Source organism: Phascolarctos cinereus, unplaced genomic scaffold, assembly GCF_003287225.1.
Source record: "Phascolarctos cinereus isolate Bilbo 61053 unplaced genomic scaffold, phaCin_HiC Scaffold_4;HRSCAF=312, whole genome shotgun sequence".
In the NCBI taxonomy this organism is placed as follows: domain Eukaryota; kingdom Metazoa; phylum Chordata; class Mammalia; order Diprotodontia; family Phascolarctidae; genus Phascolarctos; species Phascolarctos cinereus.
In genome coordinates, this window is record NW_027555847.1 from 348,457,784 (window position 1) to 348,479,409 (window position 21,626).

General features: G+C 37.3%; 1 protein-coding gene across 1 annotated transcript in view; it reads right to left on the minus strand.

Moving 5' to 3' along the window:
* Positions 1–21,626, minus strand: part of CCDC152 (coiled-coil domain containing 152) — a 46,389-nt gene that overhangs the window by 1,036 nt on the left and 23,727 nt on the right. Inside the window, exons 4-7 of the mRNA XM_020996446.2 lie at positions 15,767–15,831; positions 6,286–6,388; positions 3,345–3,472; positions 1,416–1,502 (exon numbers count right to left, since the gene is read on the minus strand). Coding sequence (XP_020852105.1) covers positions 1,416–1,502; positions 3,345–3,472; positions 6,286–6,388; positions 15,767–15,831 — 383 coding nt within the window. The remainder of the gene's footprint in view (positions 1–1,415; positions 1,503–3,344; positions 3,473–6,285; positions 6,389–15,766; positions 15,832–21,626) is intronic.

Here is a 21,626-nt window from a genome sequence, read left to right on the forward strand (position 1 = left end):
GAGGAATATATTCACATTTCAGTGATGTCACCTTAAATTCTCACGTGCAATATTTTTTAATGTACAACTTCATAAGATCTTACAAATGGCACCCTTTATAATAAAATAGTCTCAGAGAATGAAGATACAAATACTAACTTATTTGACCATCACTTTTCCCCTAGGAGTTGTAGGTTGTTATACAATTATGAACATTATGTTTTCAAGCTGGCAGAAATCTTTATTTTTCTGGTGTTGTAGAGAGTATTTTTTTTTGGGTAGGCAATGGGGTTAAGTGACTTGCCCAAGGTCACACAGCTAGTAAGTGTTATGTGTCTGAGGCCGGACTTGAACTCAGGTCCTCCTGACTCCAGGGCCAGTGCTCTATCTACTGTACCACCTAGCTGCCCTCGAGAGTATCTTTTACATCTTTACAATAGCTCTATGAATTATCATTGGTAAGGAATAGCTTCAGTTTTCTCATTTTGGTGACATATTTAAACGCCATATCCCAGATGTTTCTCAGATGCCTGAATTTTTACTACCCCAAAGAACAGATGAGGGTTAGGTACCGTAAGGAAGGGGTTTTGAGGAGGAAGGGGAATAACTACCCTGATCAGGCCCCCTTTACAAAACCAAGCCTGCTACCTGAGGAATCATTGGCTTAAGAAGTCTGCTGAGCAAGGAGCACGGAATTACTACTGAGAACAGAATGGGGCAAATAGAAGGGAAACACAAAGCTTATGGAGCTTCCTTACCTGCCTTAAACCAAAACTCCTGCTTAGCAATTCCAGTGTCTGTTCCAGTAGTATTTCTATTTCACCCCTTCCACTGAGAACTCAAATAGGGGAATGGGTTGGGGTTTGGTGATTGCTTCTCTTTGCACTGGGAGTGGGATGTATTTGAGTTTGCCTCCTGACCCCCTTGCTCTTTCTCAGGTGAGATTAGCCTCTGGTCATGTGCCTATATCGTTATATAAGTTACTTTACCCTTGAGGTGATTTGGGGGGGTCCTGGGAGTGGAGGAAGAAATGAAAATGATTTGCAAATAGTTATACTTCAACAAATATGTGTTAAGCACCAACTCCGCATGGAATGTGAGGTGGAAAATGCATTTTGGCATATCATAATTATAGTGATTCATTTCATCTTTTGATTTATACTCTAGCTTCTGACTAACGTGGATTGGTTACAAAGTTATTTTTAGGGGTTTGTGGCGAAGTCTCAGTATTGAGTGGAAGATCTGTAACTCTGTATTTTGGAAAATATTTGGCCATATGTGCTGTGAAACTCAACCCTAGCTCAATATCATTCAGATCTACCTAGCAGGGGGCTAGACTGTAAATGGGGCCAGATTTACCACTTATTAGTTAATCATTGCTTAGCCACGACCTCCAATATGGGAGTCATAATGAAAGAAAAAACAAAATCACATACCCTTCTGTAGATATTCTGAGGCAAAACAGTGGAATCAGAATATGATTTTGCTGATTTCGTCTGAGCTCTTGCCAGCTGAGCATTAAGCTGAATCAAATACAAAAAAATTGAGAATTTTACAATTATATGGTTCATTATGGTGTTTTTATATCTATGCCACAGGTATAATCCCTTCCATGCTTTTATAATATTAAGCTACTCTTTGTAATATAAGCTCTTCTTTTTAAGGAACAGTTCCTTTAAAAACATTTTATGTTTTATTAATGCCTTTTGTTTTTATCTTCCTTGTAACAAAGCAAAACAGTTAAATTCCAACCATTGTCACAGTGACTGGACCTGACAATATAAGCCTAATATTCCTCTCCAGCACTCAGCAGAGAGGAGACCTGTCTGTTGTGTTCTGGGACCAAGAGTAATCATGATAATTACTCAGAGTTTGGTTTTCTTTAAGAATGATTCTTATTCTTAAGAAAGGAAGATTTTTCAAACAAGACCAAACACCATTTATTGCTTGTTAAGGGATGTTACAAACACTTTCAAATAAGACAAATGTCTTATGTTTTGGTAAGTGTATTACATAAAGAAAAAAATTCTTAAGGTGGTTGCTTCATTCAAAAAAAAAATTAGTGTAAAGTGTACATTTTCCCTCAGTTTAATTATCTCTTTTGGACCTGAAGGATCTTGCTTTCTTTCCTCTGCCTTTTCCCCTTTATCTAGGATTACACCAGAAAGCCCAGCCTAGCAGGGGAAGAGATGCAGGACAAATAAAAGTAAGGGGCAGGCTTCAGGCCACACTGGTGCTAGGAACATGGCCACTCTCTAGAGAAAAAGTTCACTTTTACAAAGAACCTGCCTCCAGATCACACGGCCTTAGCTAGTAGATTTCTTAGTTATTTCTTCCATTCTTGTTTCTCCTTGTTTTGTCAGGATTCTCAGCAGTAAGGAGAGCAGTGGTGCTATTGCTCCTGCAGCCCTGGATGTGTTCACTTTGAGCAACAGCACCCTCCTCTCCATCCCCACCCCTATCTCTCCATGATGTGAAAACTACGGGGTGGGAGGGCAGGGAGAGAAAAATAACTGCTCACAAAAGGTTGGAGAGCCCTGGATTAAAAGGTCAAGCTCAGAAAAATAAGTGTAGAGATTATTGATTAACGGGCAGTGTGGTGCATTGGAAAAAGCAGGGGATTTGGAATAAGAGGGTTTCTGTTACCTGCTTGCTCCCTTATGTTTGTACCAATTGTCATCCTGCCTGTATATCATGTGATCAGCCTTCCTCCCACTGGCCCGGCCTGGCCTGGCCTAGTCACCACCACATTACCAGCTCCTGCCTGTTCTGGATCCCAACTCAGGGCCAACACACCACAGGCTAACCCATCTGCCGTTCCCAATGGTGTTTTACTGTAGGACGCTTCAGAGACACATGGCCAAGAGACTTTGTGCTATAGTGGATAGAACCCTGGTGGTGGAGTCAGAAGGGACTGGGTTCAAATGCCACCTCAGATATTGATTAGTTAGGTAACTTGGGGCAGGACATTTAACCTCTCCTGGCCTCAGTTTCCTCATCTATAAAAGGGGGTTGTATTTGGTGAGCTCTAAGGTTGTTTCCAGTTCTAGAGAGTTATACAGTGTTAAGAAATGAGGAGAAGGCCTAGATGAACTTGTCCTATTGTTTCAGCAGCCCGGCAGAGATCTTTTTCATTCAACATTTTTGTTAATCCCTTTCACAATTTTCATGTCAAAGGGATAACTGTAATTGTCGACAGGAAGTGTCTGATACCTGAAACACAGTGTTCTGAGCAGTGTTTTCAATCTCATTTACAATGGCTAAATTCCTTTTAGGCTCTGGACTTGTTTACTTCTGGTAATCTGTAAGGCTGGTATACACATAATATTAGAGCTTTTAACTCAATCTGACTTCCTGAGAACTACCTCTATCTGTAGTTTGATTATCTCATTCTGCTTTTCCATATCTTGAGTTCTTAACTTTGTGGTCAACTCTGAAATCTCCATTTCCTTTTTCTCCATCAGTTCTTTGTGTTTTTCTTCATTTAGTTCAACTAATAAAAACACAAATATCAAAAAATATTTTAATAATACAATTTAAAAATACTAGAACCTATAGCCTAGGAAACACAAGAGATCAAAACACAATTGAAAGAAAATAAATCTACTTCCAAAAAGCAATAGATGTTAAACCCAGGTTTCTCAAGCAATTCTCTTACTCTTGCTCTAAAATATCAACAGTAATAACAATAGCTGTCATTTATATAGTTTGCAAAACACTTTATAAATATTAACTCATTTATTTCCACAACTCTTTAGCTTTAAAGTTTGCAAAATACTTTACAAATATTAACTCATTTGATCCTCACAACAGCCCTGCAAGAAGGGTGCTACTATTGAGGGCAGCTAGGTGGCACCCTGGAGTCAGGGTTCAAACCCGACCTTAGACACATAACACTTACTAGCTGTGTTACCTTGGGTAAGTCACTTAACCCCATTGCCTAGTGCCCCCCCCCAAAAGGTGCTACTATTATTCCAAGTTTACAGATGAAGAAACTGAGGCATGCAACAGTTAAGCGACTTACTTGGGGTCACACAGCTAAGAAACGTTTGAGGCTGGACTTGAACTCAGGTCTTCCTGACTCCAGGTCCGTACAGTAGCTACTGCACCACCTGGCTGCTTGGTGCAGAGAAGGAGTGACAACGACTTAGTGATGAAATGACACCAAGGCTAGCTCTTTGGAGAAGTGTCCCCCCCCCCCCCCCCCCCCCCGTGTCTTGGAAGGACGAGAGGAGCCGACAGCTGCCGCCCTGGCTGGAGGACGCCCCGGTCCCCTCTCGGGGCCGCAGGAGCTGCAGGGGGACAGGGACACAATTACAATATTGATTTGAAAGATTAAACACAAGGAATCCCTCTCCCTAAATCAAAACCAATGACCCTGGATTGTGCAGAAGAGCCGGGATTCTATTAATCCACTGATTGAATACAAAGGAAGCTCTCTCTTTAAAGGGGGGCAGTGCGTTTCTCGGGGTTAGTTCAGCCCCATTTGGGGCGCGCGTTTTTAAAGACTCTGCCTCCCCAGAGAAGGCGATCGGGAAGGGGGGGGGGCGGCAGAGGCTCATTCATCAGCTGGAGGCTGGACGGAGGGCGGGGGAGCCGCTCCGGGAGGACTGCCTGCCCAGCGCGCCCCCTGCCGGCTCGTCCCTTTCTCTGTCTCTCAATGGGCTTCCGAGCTGGGATCTCAGGTGCCATCATCTAAAACTTAAGGAACGTTAGTTATAAATTCTTGAAATATGATTCCCAAAGACCCAAAACATATTTCCTCCAGATGAAGGAGATAAAAACAACGGATGTATAAATTTTTGTTTTTCACATTTTCAATCTCTTAGGCAGTTGATTCTCTTATGTAGCATTTCATAAAATGGATTGCAAGTCTATTTGGGTCCATCCATCTTAAGCAAATCGTTAAGACTATCTTCTCTAAATGTTAAAACTCATGACATTTAGTAAAATGCCTTGAAGTTCACTGACAATATGGCTGAACCTCAAGGGTGCAATCATTGCAATCTCATGCTGATTTAATTCTAAACATTTTTCACTTACGGTGACTCTTCTTGCAGAAAATGGCATAACACAAAGTGCACTAAATTTGGAATAGGAAATCCAGGTTTAAACACCAGTCCTGTGGCTTATTATAGGCCATGCCTCGTCTTCCTTATTAGAATGTGAGCTGCTTGGGAGCAATATTTATGATCTTGTTTTACTGCTTGTATTATCAGCACTTAGCACAGGGCTTTGTGCAGAGTTCGCACTTATGAATGCTTTTGGTTCATTCATTATCTGTGTGATCTTGTGCAAATAAGTCTTTGGATTTTAATAACAGGTAATTGTTTAATAACACATTTCCCTCATAAGGTTGTTGTGAAGATAAAATAAGATAATGTGTATAAATCCTTTGTAATGATAAAGCACTATAAAAATGTAGGCTATTATTTCCAGTTGGCATATAAGCAACTATAAACTTTCTAAAAATATCTAGAAAGGATTTTCTTTAAATTGCATATAAATTACAACTAAAGTATGTATACATACATATATATACATACATACATATAGGAATAGCTTTACCTTTATAGTTTAAGGTCTCAAGGAGTACGTGCTATATCTCTTATGTCCTTTGATGCACTAATTTGATGCATTCGGCTTACATTTAATAAATATTTTACATGAACCTAGAGATAGCTAGATGATGCAGTGGATAGAGCAATGGGCTTCGAGTCAGGAAGACCTGAGTTCAAATCCAGCCTCAGAAACATCCACTAGGACGTTGTGTAAGTCATTTAACATCTGTTTGCCACTGGGGAAGGAAATGGCAAACCACTCCAGCATCTCTGCCAAGAAAAATCCTATGGAAAGAGGTCCTTAGGGCATGAAGAGTTGCACATGACTGAAACCACTGAATAACAACACTATCAATCTTCAAATTGGATAGAACATGACTCAAAAGGGATTCTTTACTGGAAAGAGAATATGATTTATTAAATCATAAATGGCAAACATATAAAATACCCAAATATGTTATTTCTATTTCAATTTAAAGAACAAACTTTTAAAAGATATATTGTTTCATACTACAAATTAATTGGTTTTGGGGTGAAATATCAAACACAAATTCCTAAGATTGGTTTTTAAAAAAATTGAAATGTATAGCATTTTAAAACGTGGTATTGTTTCATCTAGATATAAAGGTGAAATTACTAAGGCAGTAAAGTTACAAAAATTAGATTTTGGGGAGTGGGAAACTTATTTAATGTGGTATAATGAATATTTAAAAATCATACAAACAGAAAATTTTAAGGCACCTACATTTTTTTTGCATATCCAGATTAACTTTTCTTATTTCCATCTTGTGTTCTTCCTCTTTAGTTTGAATTTCCTTCACAAGTTTGTCAATCTGACGCTTATATTCCTGTAAAAGAAAACTTGGTTTTGTATGCATACACTGAATGTGCTTCATACTTGCTGATGTAACGCTCCCCTGGAGCGCTCCTTCTAACCTGCACTAACACATGTGGGCATGAAGTGGGTGGCTAATCCTAAAGCTATGTTTATGAGCTCCCATCAATGTGCTTCCTATTAAAAACCAGCCAGTAGATAAAATTAGCTCAAAGCAACTGATTACTGAGATGGCATAGTAAGAAAAGTAGTTACAGGACGTTCCTCCCCAAAACTCGGGGCACACTCTTCCTCAAATGCACAAAGCATTCATGTGAAGAATGAGCTCAGATTTAGAGTAAAACGGTTGTGGGGAACATGTGTAGGATACAGCACAGGCAACTCATAACTCCTAATACTTCACGGCCTTGAAGTTTTCTCTCTTCCCAGGCTCTTCATGCATTTTCTCTTGGTTGCTGCAACTCTGCTGGGTAAGTTACTCAGGTGGGTTTCCAGAGTTTGCTGGATTATGTGTCTACTCCAATGAACAGTCTCTTGAACAGCTAGATGGAGTGTTTCTCTCTGGGCAAGTCATTGCTAGATGCATGATGACCTCCTGCAAGGGTCTCTTCCACAAATTGCTCCCTTGAACTGCCCAAACTTGTCCAGAGTTTAGTTATTTAAAGCCCTGAAAAGGCTTTCCCTCATTTGCAGAAAAATATGTTTACATTTCAAAAAGGGATCACCAAATATTAGCACCTTGTTAATCAACATTTCTTACCTCTCTTATCTGCTCTGATTATATCAATTCTGTTGACTATATCAGCTGAGGGAATAAAACCCAATTCCTCCTTCCTTACACTAAAAATATAAAGTTTCAAAAGTTGGAATTGTTTTTCTAGGAAGAGCTAGTTATCAAATATTGATTGTCACGATGTAAATATCGTTCGATTGAGAACAGCTCTTGCAATGCAAAAATTTAAATTTAAATCTAAACATTAAGAGTTGTAGTCATGTCTTCTGGCCACCAGAGAGCACCAACACACTATCATCAGGCTCTTTCTAATGTTAGCAAGTGCCGAAATCTGGCTAAGAGCAGAGGTTCTTATTCAGAACCACAGAAACTTGAGTTCTACGGTACTTAAAAGTAACCTCTTACCACATTCAGAATCCCTTCAACAACATTGCTTATTGGTGGTTAATCAGCCTCTGTGAGCATACTTTCAGTAACAGGGAACTTATTCTCAATAAGGCATGGTCAGCTTTAATTAGTAGAAAGGTCTTCCTTATATATTGTGTTAAAAATGTGCCTCCCTTCAACTTCTCTTCATTAATCCTAGCCATGCTCTCTGTAGTGACTCGAAAAAAGACTAATTCTCCTTTCCTGGAGGTCCTCTTTGAAGACAACCCTTCTTACCACTTGTCCCTTAGTTTCTTCTTCAGGGTAATACTCCCAGTTTGTTTAATTACTCCTCATCTGGAAGGGTTTCCATGCTGACCTCTGCACCATCCTAGTTATCCTCCTCGGACGGATCCCATACTGCTAACGTCCCATTTAAATTGCAGCCTCTGACACTGAAAACCATACTCTAGTTGAAGTTTGACCAGAGCAGAGTATGATGATATTCCTGATTCTAGACACTGCACTCCCACTGATAACATAGCTCAGGTGGACATGCCATACAACTGGCTCATACAGAGTTTATTGTCCACTAAAATCCAAATTGTGAAAAGTACCTGATTGATTCTCTTCCAATTTTTCTTACTGGATAACGTTTAAGATCTTATATCTGTGTTGTGTTTATTGTGTTATGTGGTTTAAGATGTTGGCCTAAACCTAATTTCTACCAAACTGCTTTCTGGTTTTCTTAGTAATTCTTGTCAAACAGAGAGCTCTTTCCCAGGTAACTCATGTTCTCAGGTTTATTAAATACTGAATCGAGTTCAGTTGCTCCAAATTCTACATTATCTAGTCTGTACCAATCGTTTACTTTTCTATTTTTAGCCATTACCAAATGTGACCTTTAATTACCTAAGTAATGTATCAATTTGAAGCTTAATTTTAGGCATATGGTGTGAATGTTTGTCTATACCTAGCCTTTTCCAGACTGCTTGCTGATTTCCTCAGCAGTTTTTGTCAAATAGTGAGTCTTTACTCTAGGAGTTGGGGTCTTTGGAGTCATCAAACATTAGCCGCTGTGCTCATTTGCTTCTTTATGCTGAGTACCTAATCTGTTTCACTGAACAACTTATTTTTTAACCAGTAGCAAATAGCTTTGATGGTTACAACTTTGTAGTGTAGTTTGAGAACCAGTACTGCTAGGTTTCCCTTATTCCCATTTCCCTCCCCTCTCCCCCATTATTTCTTTTGAGATTCTTGACCTTTTTTCCCTCCATTCAAATTTCATTATTTTTTCTAGATCTACAAAATAATCCTTTGGGAGACTGATTGGCATGACTCTGAATAAGTAAATTAATTTAGGTAATATTGTCATTTTTACTACATGGCCACATCCTACCTATAACAAATAATATTTCTAGATTTATCGAGGTCTCTATTTCTGTAAAGACTGTTTTGTCATTATATTCATATGGTTCCCGTACATGTTTTTGTAGGTAGATTCCCAAATGTTTTATTCATTCTGTATGGAATCTCTCTTTCCATCCTGTCCTGCTGTGTTTTACTGGTAATATACATAAATCTAATGACTTAATGTGGACTTATTTTACATACTACAACTTTGCTGAAATTATTATTATTATTTTTTTAGTTGAGTCTTTTGGGTTCTCTGCTAGAATTTTATATCTGCAAGAAATGATAATTTTAATTTGCATTTTTCTGATTTGTAGTGGATTTGGAACATTTTATTTTCATATGGCTATTGTTAATTTAGATTTCTTCCTTGTTCCTTTGCCAACTTGGGAATGGCTCTTGTTCTTTGAATCAACTCCTTAGATATCTTGGAAATGCGAATCTTATCAGATAAACTTACAGCAAAGTTCTCCCCCCCCCCAGTTATCTGTTTCCCTTCTAATTTTAGCTGCACTGGTTTTGCTTGTGCAAAATTTTTTTATTTTATGTAATCAAAATTGTACCTTTTATCTTCTGTGTTCCTCTCTATTCCTTGTTTGGTGATGAACTCTTTCCCTTATGCATAAATCTGAAAGATAATTCCTTCCTCCTCTAATTTGTTTATGATGTCACCCCTTATGTCTAAATCATATATTCATTTAGAGCTTATTTTATTATGCAGTAGAAGATGTTGGTCTGTATCTATTTCCTGCCAGACTGCTTTGCAATTTTCCCATTGATTTTTTTTTAGTCAGAGAATTAGTTCTTATTCCAAAATCTGGGGTATTTGAATATATCAAACACAAATCTAATGTGCTCATTTGCTTATGTATTTTGTACATCTAATTTGTTCCACTGATAAAACTTTATTTCTTAACCAGTATCAAATCATTTTGATGATTACTGCTTGTAGCACAGTTTGAGATCTGGTGCTGCTAGGTTCTCTTCCTTCCAATTTTTTCCCACTATTTCTTTTGAAAGTATTAAACCATTTATTCCTCTAGATTAATTTCATTATTACTATTTTTTCTGACTCTATAAAGTAATTATTTGTTAGTTTGGTTGTCATGATATTGAAAATTAAAAAATAAAATTAATTAAAAGTAAATTAATTTAGATAACATTGTCATTTTTATTATATTGCCAATGCCAACCAGCAAATCATGAAATTATTTAGGTCTGTCTTTATTTGTATAATGCATGTTTTTTTAATACTCATATAGTCCTTGAGTGTATCTTGGTAGGTGGGCTCCCAAATATTTTAAATGTTCTTTAGCCATTTGGAATAGGTTGTCCCTTTCTATCTCTTCCTTCTGGTATCTGTTGATAATGTACAGAAATGCTGATGATTTATATAGATTTATATTCTGCAATTTTGTTAAAGTTAATAAATGTTTCAATTACTTTTTGGTCGATTCTTTTCGAGTTCTCTAGATAGATCATCATATCATCTACAACAAATAACAGTTTTGTTTCCTCTTTTTTTCCTTATGCTTATTTCCTCAATTTCTTTTTGTTGTATCACTAGAGACTAAATCAAATGATATAATATATGTAAAGTGCTTTGCAAATGTTAAAGCACTATATAAATATTGGCTTTTTCCTCCTCCTCCTCCTCCTTCTCCTCCTATTAACACCACCACCACCACCACCACTACATTAAATAATACTGATGATAATGGATCTCCTTTCTCCATTACATATAATATTGACTCTTGGTTTTAGATAGATAGTACTTAGCATATCAAGGAGGGGACCATTTATTGTTATGTTTTCTAATGTTTTCAACAGGAATAGGTGATGGATTTTATCCAAAGCTTTCCTAGCACCTACTGAAATAACCAAGTTGGTTGTTTTATTTTTGTTACTAATGTGGTCTATCATGATAGTTTTTCTTATACAATGAGCAGGGGAGGGGGAACATCCAATGAAGGCCCTTGTTGGAGCATGTGCCAAGGCCCATTCTTCCTGTAATATTTGTTGAACTGACTCTATATTTCTCATATAAACCCAACCTGATCATAGTATCTAATATTTTTATATGCTGAAGCTTTTTTGCTATTTAAATTTTCAAAAAATACTTTTTGTATTTACGTGATGTTCATTAGGCACATTGGTCTAAAGTTTTTTTTTTTTCTTGGCTTTGTCTCCCTCTGATGTAGGCATCAAGAACATATTTGTATCAGAGTTTGGAAGAATCCTTTCTTTTTCTATTTTTCCAAATGGTTTATATAATATTGGAATTAATTATTCTTTGAAAGTTTGATAGAATTCATTTGTAAATCCATCTGGTTCTCAAGTCTCTTTGGGGGTTCATTAGTAGCCTGTTCAATTTATTTTTTTCTGATATTGAGTTATTTATTGTAATTCTTGTTCTGTTAATTCAATATTTTATATTATCAAATATCTTCATCCACCCCAATTACCAGTTTTGTTGGTACCTAACTGGGCAAAATAGTTCCCGATAGTTTCATTTATTTCATTTTTTGTAAATTCTCCTTTTTAATTCTGGATACAAACATTTGATTTCCTCTCTTTAAAATCAGACTAGAGATTTGTTTATCTATTGCACTAATTTTTTCTTAAACCTCAGTATTATTTGTCAATTTATTTTTTGCTTTTAATTTTCAAAATCTCTGATTTCCAGACTTTCTATTTTGATATTTAGTTGGAATTTTTTAACTGGTTGCTTTTGTAGTTTTTTTTTTTAAATTTGCATGCCCGATTTGTTGATTTGTACTTTCTCCCTTCTTCTGATTAATACATTTAGAGATATGAATATCCACTAAGGATTGCTTTAGCTGCATTACAAAAGTTTAGTATGTTGTTTCATTGCTATTTTGTTTGATGAAGCTTTCTTTTGCTTCTATTATGCGTCTTTTTATCCATCAATTCTCTAGGATTAAATCGTTTAGTCTTAAATTATTTTTTTAAAATTACTTGAATTTTTTTCAATTAACAATCTTTTTTGTTAATTAATTTTAATTTATAATGCTTTCTTCAAAGGCTCATTATTCAATATAAATTTTATTTCATTATGGTCAATAAAGTATGCACTTAATATTTCTTCTTTTCCTGCGTCTATTTGTGAAGTTTTTATGCCCCCAAACTGTACATTTTTGTAAAGGTGCCATGCTTCAATGAGAAATATATAAAGTTCTTTCTATTCCTATGTAGTAGTCACCAGAAATTTATCATATCTAGTTTTTTAAAATGTTCTATTGAGGTTCTTAACTTCTGTATTGTTTATCTTTTTGTCAGATTTGTCTAGATTTGAAAGGTATACACTGAGGTTCTCTATTACTTTGGTTTTACTGCTTATTTCTTCCTACAATTCAAAGAACTTTTTAATTGTGTTTAGATGCTATGCCATTACTGCATATATATTTATTAATTACTGCTACTGGCTAATTATAGATGGTGTCTTTAATCATGTAGTTTCCATGCTTATCTTTTTTATTACACCTAATTTTATTGTCATCTTTTCTTGAAATCATGACTGCTCCCTTGAGTTCACCTGAATCACAATAGATTTGTTCCAGACCTTCATTTTAACTCTATGTGATTATTTATGTTTCAAATGTGTTTTTTTTTTTGTAAACAACATACTGTTGGATTCTGCTTTTTAATTATATCTGCTACCTGCTTCTATTCTATTGGAGAATTTCTTCCATTCACATTCATAGTTATAATTGTTGATTGAGTGTCTCCTTCCTTCCTTTTTCTTCTCTTTGCCACTGTCTCCTTATTTACCAAAAAGGAAGGTGGTAAAAGAGAAGTTTGCTTAACTCTAATGATCTATAATTGAACCAATCTGTTTTTGCTTCATTGCTCCATCTTCTGTTCTTTTTCTCCTGTCCCTAATCATAAGCTTTCACTCTTTCTTTCACTTCCCCCTTCTCTCTGACTGGAGTTTGTTTTGTTTCTCTTTGCTCCCCATCTATCTTGCCCTTTGCCCTCTCTCTGAAATAGTCCTCTACTTTCTTTGTCCCCTCCTCTTTCCCTGTTGAGTTTAATGTATCTCTCCACAAAACTGTGTGTGCTCAACTTTCTTTTCCCTAGTTCAGGTGAAATTGAGGTTCAGGAGATACCCATTCCCTTAACTTTGTTCCTCCATGTTTGTTTACTCTTCATCTCTTATATCCCTATTATCGGTTAGTAAGTTCCCTTCCCTCTCTCTTTTCTTCCCCAGAACATTCCCTTTCCCTTCCATCAAAAAACCCATCAAAAAAGAACAAAACTATGTCCTGGTTCTGTGCCTGTCTTATTTAACTTTCTGTATGACTCTTGAAGATATTGGGGTTCTGAGAAGAAACTTCTTTTTTCTTCCCCTATTGAATGTAAAACAACAAAATCATCACTGAATAGTCTCTTCCAGCTAATCAAACCTTTCTAAGTTTCCCTTAAATCCTGTAGCTGCATTCCAAAATATCTAATCTGCTTTGGTCTTTTTATCAGAAACGCTAGGTAAATCCCTTATTTAATTAAAGGTCCATTTTCCATTCTAGAATTATACTTAGTTTTGCCAGATAGGTCATTCTTGGTTGCAAGACTTTGTCTTTTGCCTTTTAAATTACTATATTCCAAGCTGAGCTCTTTTTCATAGTGGCAACTGCCAAGTCATGTGTGATAGCGATGGTGGATTTTTGGCACTTTAAATCTTTCTTTTTGCTTATAGTATTTTTCTTTGATCTGGAAGCTCTGAAGCTTGCCTACAGTGTTATGAGGAAATTTCATTTTACAGTTTTATATTTTCACATTGCCCTCTGATCCTAAGAGTTCTGAGTAGTTTTCATTTATAATTTTTTGAAATATGGTATCTAAACATTTTTTTTGGGTGGGGGTGTGTGTCCTAATATTCTGACAATTATTCTGAGATGATCTATCCATTCCTCTTTTTTAGGTCAGTTGTTTCTGATAGTGTAAAACTAACATTTTCTTCTGTTCCTTCCTTCTCCAATCTTTTGGTTTTGTTTGAACATTGCCTGTTGTGTTTTGGAGTCATTGCTTTCTTATTGGCCAATTTAAAATTTTGGGGAAATTCAATTTTGGGGTAAAGCTTATTATCCTCTTTGTAAAGCTATTAATGTTCTTTGCCAATCTTTCCTCACCAGCCATCATTTCTTCTAACATTATGTTTTGTATTTCTTTTAAAATTTCTTTTAGGTATTCTGGCAGTCCTTGTGGATAGGACATTCTCTGAGGTTCTACTTGGGCAGATGGAGTTATTCTTCTTTTCTGGGTTTACTTCTTGGGCTTCTTTTAGTCCACAATATTTCTTCACTGTGATTGGACTTTTCTTCTGTTTACTCTTATCTCCAGCCTCAGTTTGTGGATTAGGGTTTTGTGCTTGGGTGAGACTCTGATCTTTCTCTTACTCTTGGATGGTGTGGGCAAACTGTGGGGGTTGAGATTAGTCATTGCTTTCTGCAGGAATTCCTGGGTTTGGGCTTAGTTTAACTCTTGGTGACACTGACTTAGATTTTGGTTTGGCTGCTTCTCTGACCTCTGCTTTCAGAGCTCTGAACCCAGGGCTGATCTGTCAGTTGCTGTGAGCCTGAAAGGCCTCTACCAGGTGGGACTGATTGTGTTGGGAGCACGGTTCCTAGCCACTTTGCTTCCCGGGGCTTGTGTTGGCCATTTCTTCTGCTGTACCTCTAATATCAACTGCCTGAGTGCTAGGTTAGCATTATTTTCTACTGTTGTTCAGGCATAGGCCCTGCAGGCATGGGTCATGCCTGGATTTGGATCTGAGGCTTTGACCTTTTAGCAGAAGGAAAACATGGCAGAAGACTTAAGAGGCCTTTTGGAAACAGTTCTCTTGTATTCCACTTAAAGCATCTTCTTCATTTATGTAAATGACATAAACTGAAAGTGCAATGGTTAACCCAAGATGAGAAACGAATTGCCACATACATGCAATAAACACATTTGGAGAGGCAGCATGATGTAGTAGAGAGAAAGCTACCCTCACAATCAGGAAGACATGGATTGAAATCTTGCCTATCACAGACACACACTGGTTATGTGGCCCTAGTCAAGACACTTTATCACTCAGGAGTTTTCTCATTGAAAGTTACCTCTACCAGTAAAATCACAGATCTGAGAGAAAATGAGAGAGAGAGAGAGAGAGAGAGAGAGAGAGAGAGAGAGAGAGAGAGAGAGAGAGAGAGAGATATCTTTTTGCTTTGAAAACATTAAGACTCATTTAGTAGAGTTATGGACAACCAAGAACACCAATAAAAAGATTAAAGAAGAAGGTATTAGAGAAAATACAACCTGTGCCTTTACTGCTTAATAACAGAGCAAAAGAAATTCACTGGCATAATACTGATTGGTACTCTCTATATTCTGTTTGGGCTCCACAACTGATTATTTTTAAGTTAAATTCTCTTTAGAAAAAAGGATTTCAATAACTTCTTTTCATTGTATTTTACAAGTAGAGCCTTCATTAAAGCATCACTTCAATTACTCAACATGCCATAATGGGTTTTTAAAGGCTATGTCTAGTAGAATACAAATTGGGAAGGTTTTGAATGTGGGCTTGGAGACCAGCCCAGCTAAGTTTGAAAAGGCATATCATTTAAAGGTTGGTCACTAGGTGATATATTTTTTAGCCATAGCAATAAAGGTCATCTAAGGCATGGGGTTGCCATCTGCATCAATGGAGTGCTCCCACTGATGAAATAATGGATATATTGAAGTACTGAAGCAAAAAAGAAAAAGTATTTTGTATATATAACCAATCTTTTTTTCTTTCTTTCTTTCTTATTTTTTTTTTCAGTTTAAGGATTGACTTAAATTGACAGGATTGACTTTATATGTTACATTAAGCCTCACCTGCTCATGAGATTTTAACTTCTCCTTCAGGATATCATTGTTTTTCTTTAGCTGCTCATTTTCATCTGTATAAAAACATCAAAATACATATTTATACATTGCCCTAATTCCCTAACTAAATGTTTTCTCATGGTGTCATTGAGCCTTAAGTCACAATTACTTCATGTTTTTCCTAAATAATATGCAAAAAAACAATCAAAATACTGAATTTTCTGACTCTGCTACTTAGCCACTAATGACAAGTCATAACCTCTCTAACCTCCCCTTCCCTTATCCATCCAATGTGTGTAATAATAGTTACACAATCTAACCCACAGAATTGTATCAAATGAGCATATATGTATATGTACACATATATGTATAGATACATATATGTAAATAAATATGCATTCAGTGCTTTGTAAACCATCAAGTATCACCATTACTTATGACAGTTGAAATCAAAGTTTAAACATGTAAACTACCATCATAACTAAAATATAATAAGGCCTATCTAGTCAAAGAAAATACTTTCAAAGATGTGAAGACTAAAATGGGAGTGGCTAGTGTTTGGTCTTTGTTGCATAATCTTTTCAAATTGCTGTTCATTTGGCCTCCATATTTTTAAACTTGGGCACGAGTGCTAGGGTGGAAAGGGAACATGTCCAGCTATATAAAATGGTTCTAGGACCAAGACTTGAACCAAGTTAAGAGTTGGGCCAGAGCAGGTGTCTGGGCTTTTGACTGGGTCTGAGAGTAGGTATGGAGGCAGGTAGGAGGTAGGGAATGGAGTCAAGAAAGGGATCAAAGCTAGAGCTCAAAACATAAAAGGGATCAGGGTTCAGGAGGAGTAAAAGACTAGAAATGGGTCATCTGATTTTTTTTTTCTGCTCTTTTGATGTGTTTCACTTTTTTTCTGTGTGTTTCACTTTTTAACAGTGCTGGAAATATATTCACCTGAGTATATATCAAGTTGCACAAAAATTCAATAGAAAAGTGTTGCGTACCCTTTAAATTTCAGATAGATTAAAAAAAAATCTTCCAAAATCAAAACATAGCAAAGTTTCATTCTGGTTTTCTTATCTTGTGAGACAAGAAATAATATAAAACACATTTCTAATATATTTCATAACATATGGTAAAAGAATACTAAGTTGGTGAACATGAGTTTTGTTTTGTTTTTTATTTTTACCTTTGGTTTCCCTTCCTTGCAGGAAATAAAGTCTCCCTTGGAGAAGGGCTGGGGAAGAGATGCTTGCCTATGAGTCACACAATAGTACCTTCACATTACACATAGGGGGAACAGCTTCTCACCACATGACAATAAATGAAGAGTAAGGAAAACTTAAAAAAAATAACTAAAAAAGCAGAATAGTATAGGGCCATTTAATGCAGAAATATTTTGTGCTTCAAAAGTCCACAGGATCACTTCCGTATTTACTATAAAGTATAATAACTGATGTTCATAATAATAGTAATAGAAAAATCAAGAAAAAGTTAAATTATATTAATCATCTTTTGTTTAAGGAAAAAAGCATAACATATTTTGGGAAAAATTGCATCAAAAATGGTTCAAAAATTTTTTTTGCTCCTTAAAAAAGTTATGCTTCAACTGTCTGGAAGATTAATTTACATGGGATATCTTACTCCAAAAATGATAAATGGGATTGATAATAACTCACATTTATATGCACTTTTAGATTTACCAGGTCAGGTTTAAAACCCTACGGGGGTGCAGTTATGTGGCACGGTGGATAAAGCACTGGCCCTAAAGTCAGGTGGACCAGAGTTCAAATTCAGCCTTAGACACTTACTAGCTGTCTGACCCTGGGCAAGTCACTTAACTCTGATTGCCTACAAGACAGAACAAAACAAAACAAAAGCCCTATGGGAATTTTAAGGGGACAAACAAGACTCGGAGAGGATAAGTGGCTTGTTGAGCTTGACCCAGCTTGTAAGTATCAGAGCTGGAATCCAAACCCAGGTGTCTCCAGACTCCAGTGCTCTTTCTATTGCACCAAGCTGCCTCTTAATATAGAAAATATGTTTTGAGTGCATACTGTTAATTCACAAAAGAACATGAAGAATACAGAACCAGATTAACTGATATGTCATCACACTTAATTGCTTAGAAAGGTAGGAGTAAGTGATACTGATGAGAAACAGCAAAGCAGCATGATCTAGGTAGAGAGCACATCCAGAAAGGCAGAGAAATACATTTGTGGGGTCTGACTTCACAAGATAAAGTGTTAGTAAACAAATCATTAGGGGATTAGGTCAGGCTTTAGTTGGCCAAATAAAAATTAATAGTTAATAATTTTTTGGAAAGCATTCTACTTATTGCCAATAATTCTGATGAGGGCCTCCTTCTGAGGCTGCCTGTTGAGTTGTTTCAGTCAGGTCTAACTCTTTGTAACCCCATATAGAGTTTTCTTGGCAAAGATACTGAATTTGCCACTTCCTTCTCTACCTCATTTTACAGAGGAGGAAACTGAGGCAACAGGGCTAAGTGACTTGCCTAACGTCACATGGCTAGTAAGTGTCAGAGGCCACGATTGAACTCAGGCCAGCGCTCTAACCACTGTATCACCTCGCTGCCCTCTGAGGCTGACTGCAGTCATCTTATAACAGCAGAACTTGGCTCTTATTTTACAGACCCGACAGTGCTGACAGGAGGGAGAACAAGAGAGTCAGATGAGATCTTACATGGCAGAAGAGAAAAGCTCAAAGTTATCTTTCTCCATATCTTTCCATGTTTGTGTTTGATTAAATTTAATAAGGATATAGAATCCTTGACATTTTAGGAAGGCCACTGATAAACTCGAGTGAATCTAGAAAAGGGGAACCAAGATATCAAGAAAATTGAAGACCATGTCATGCAAATACAGATGGAGGGAATTAGGGGTGTTTAGCCTGAGGAAGAAAAGACATGGGAACTCATGGTAGCTGTCTCTGAGTACTTCAAGGGCTGTTACTCCTCATTTGCAAAATGGGGAGGGCAGGGAGCTTTGTACTTGATGGTCTTTAAGGTGTCTTCCAGCACTAAATCTATGATTCTATGATCCCAATGTAGAAAAGAGATAAGACTTATTTATTCTTGATGCCAAAGGACAAAATTTGGAGCACACTCTCTTCTATTACCTTGGTTTCTGGAGAGAGTGGGCACAAACTAAATCGCAAGGTTACAAATGTTCCTCTCACCAAATTCACTTCTGGGGTGGTCAGGCCAATGGAAGTTGCTCCCTTGCTTGCAGGGTATATTGCTGCTGAATTAATTCACTACTGGGCTGGATCCTCACCTGGCCCAGCCATCACAGCTACAGCAGACTGCTATAGACTCCGTTTGTCAGACCTCTGGAGACTCTTCTTACTTTCTGAAGCTCACATTTGTAATCTGGTCTGTTCTGTTCTCCATACTCACCCAACAATGATCCGGAAAGAATGAACACAGCAAGGACAGAAGAAAGAGAGGTAGGGACACATTCATGGGCACATGATGACCCAAGTGAGGAGGAGGGGTAGCCACAGCAATTGCTACTCAGAGACTTTTACAGCAATTCTTCATCCTCATTCAAAAGCTGCCTGGGGAGAAAGAGCTTTTGTCTGTCCAGGCCTTTTGTATGCCCATTCAGTTCTGAAACAGTAGCCAGTTTACAAGACTTCTTGTCACCATGTAAGCAAGCCAATAGGAAATAGAGAATACCTACAACTTCTCTACATTGGGGAAAGGCCCTTTTGCGAAAAATGCCTGAAAGCAGGCTCACTAGGCCTCCACGTGGGTTGAGTGCAGGCAGAGCCCACTGTGCATACTCTCAGGACTGTGCCTTCACTTATCAGTCCCTCACATCTCTACCTTGCTTCCTGGGTTTGGAATTGCCTCTTTATGCTTTTCCCCACCTAGTCATCTAATGAGGATAACAGAAGAAGCATGGAGTTAAAAAAAACAAAGAACTGGGGAATGCCAACCTCGAAGCAGTTTGGTAGTTATTAGGGAAATAAATGGATAATGGTTTACAGCCTAGTCTTCCCACACTGAAAGTGGGGAAGCATGTTAAACAATCACCAAATCTAGTGTGAGGTTTCTGAGAGACTAGAGGCCCTGGATAAGTAAGAGTGGTCCAAAGAAAAGATTAAGCCTAAAGGCATTAGCTAGCTGGGAACATTCTGCTTCTTGTTCTAAAGACTTTAAAAGTTATATCATAAAAAAGTCAGAAGATAATCAGATCAGATATCTTTCACAGTTATGGCTATGGTGTGATTTCTTAACCAACTAAGGAACACTGATGATCACAGAAGATAAAAGGGAATGGAAATACTACTGTACCAAAAGACATGATGGATATAAAGAATATAGGAAGGAATGGAAAGACATATGGATTGATACAAAGTAAAATAAGCAGGACCAGGAAAACAATATATACGATGATTACAACAATGCAAATGGAAAGAACCACAAAGTCAAAATGGAGTGAATACTATGTTACCTATAATAACCAAGCTGGGTTCTGAAAAGATGAAAATGCACCCCCTTTCTCTCTTTACCAAAGTGGGGGACTATGGATGCTGAACATTACATACATGGATTGGACTGATGTTTATTATTTTTGCTGAACTGCTTTTAAAATTTTCTTTGTTATAAAGGATGACTCTCTAGCTAAAAGAGAGGGGATGCAATGGGAACTGGAAGTGATACAGAAACAAAAGATACCAATAAAATGATATTTAAAAAATAGCTTAGCATCTTGCAGCTGAGGATCTCCTATTGAGGGACATGAGAGGCTTCAGGAGCCTAGATTCTGAAGGAACAAGACAGGAAGTTTTTTGCTCGTTCCCAGGCAGGGTTTTCTGCCTCTTCCATTAAAAAATTAGATATAATGTATGGGCTTTAAGCTGACAGAAAATAAGAATGCCTGCTCTCAGCCAAAGATTTCAGCTGGACCAGAAATAAGGCAGTGGAACATATAGCAGAGGCTATGCTTACACTTAAGCACCGTCATCTGGCAGAGGCTCCAGCCAAGAAATAACTATGAGTCCAGAAGAACAGACTCTGACAATGGAGATGACAAGTCCAGGAGAGAAGCGTTTAGCACTGGAGACTGAAGTCCAGCTATGAGACCAGAGGCAGGTGGGGGTGCTGCAATGACACTGCCAAAAGATAGCAGCAGCCCTGCAGTACCTGATGCATGAACTGACACTCCCCATACGTGCAGTGGTGACATGGATTAACTACGTATGTGCCCCTTCATGACTGTGGGCTGGCCAACGTTTCATATGTTAATTCACTGGTCATATCTGTTTTCTACATGCATACCTCATCAAGTGCATTCCATATATATATATATATATGTGTGTGTGTGTGTATGTATGTATATATAGATGTATATATACATACATACACACACACATACATATACATTCATCTTAATAATACTGTATGGGAATGTCTCCAGTTTACGGACAAGTTTTGCTGCTACTTTTCTTATGCCATTTTATTAAATATATTTGCTTTAATGTCTTCCCTGTTAAAGATGTACACATCAATGGAGGCTCCTGATCTATAATTTTAGGGGTAGAGACTTGAAGTTGGGAAAGCCATTCCATGGCAGACTTGTCCTGCCAGTTGGAATGTGCTTCCAGGCATGATCAAAGCTATCCAAAAATGGAATGGGCTACCTTGGGATCCCCATGACTGAAGGTCCTCACATGGAGGCAGAAGAAGTTTCAGGTATGTTGCAGAAGAGATTCCTGATTATTTGAGATTGGATCTTTCCTGTGGAAAGAGAAAGTCCTTCCTCCTCTTTGGTAGGTAAAGCTGAGGTAGCAGGGAGCCCAGGATCATTGAAAAGAACTGAGGAAAGTTAGAAACCAGAAAGGGGAACCA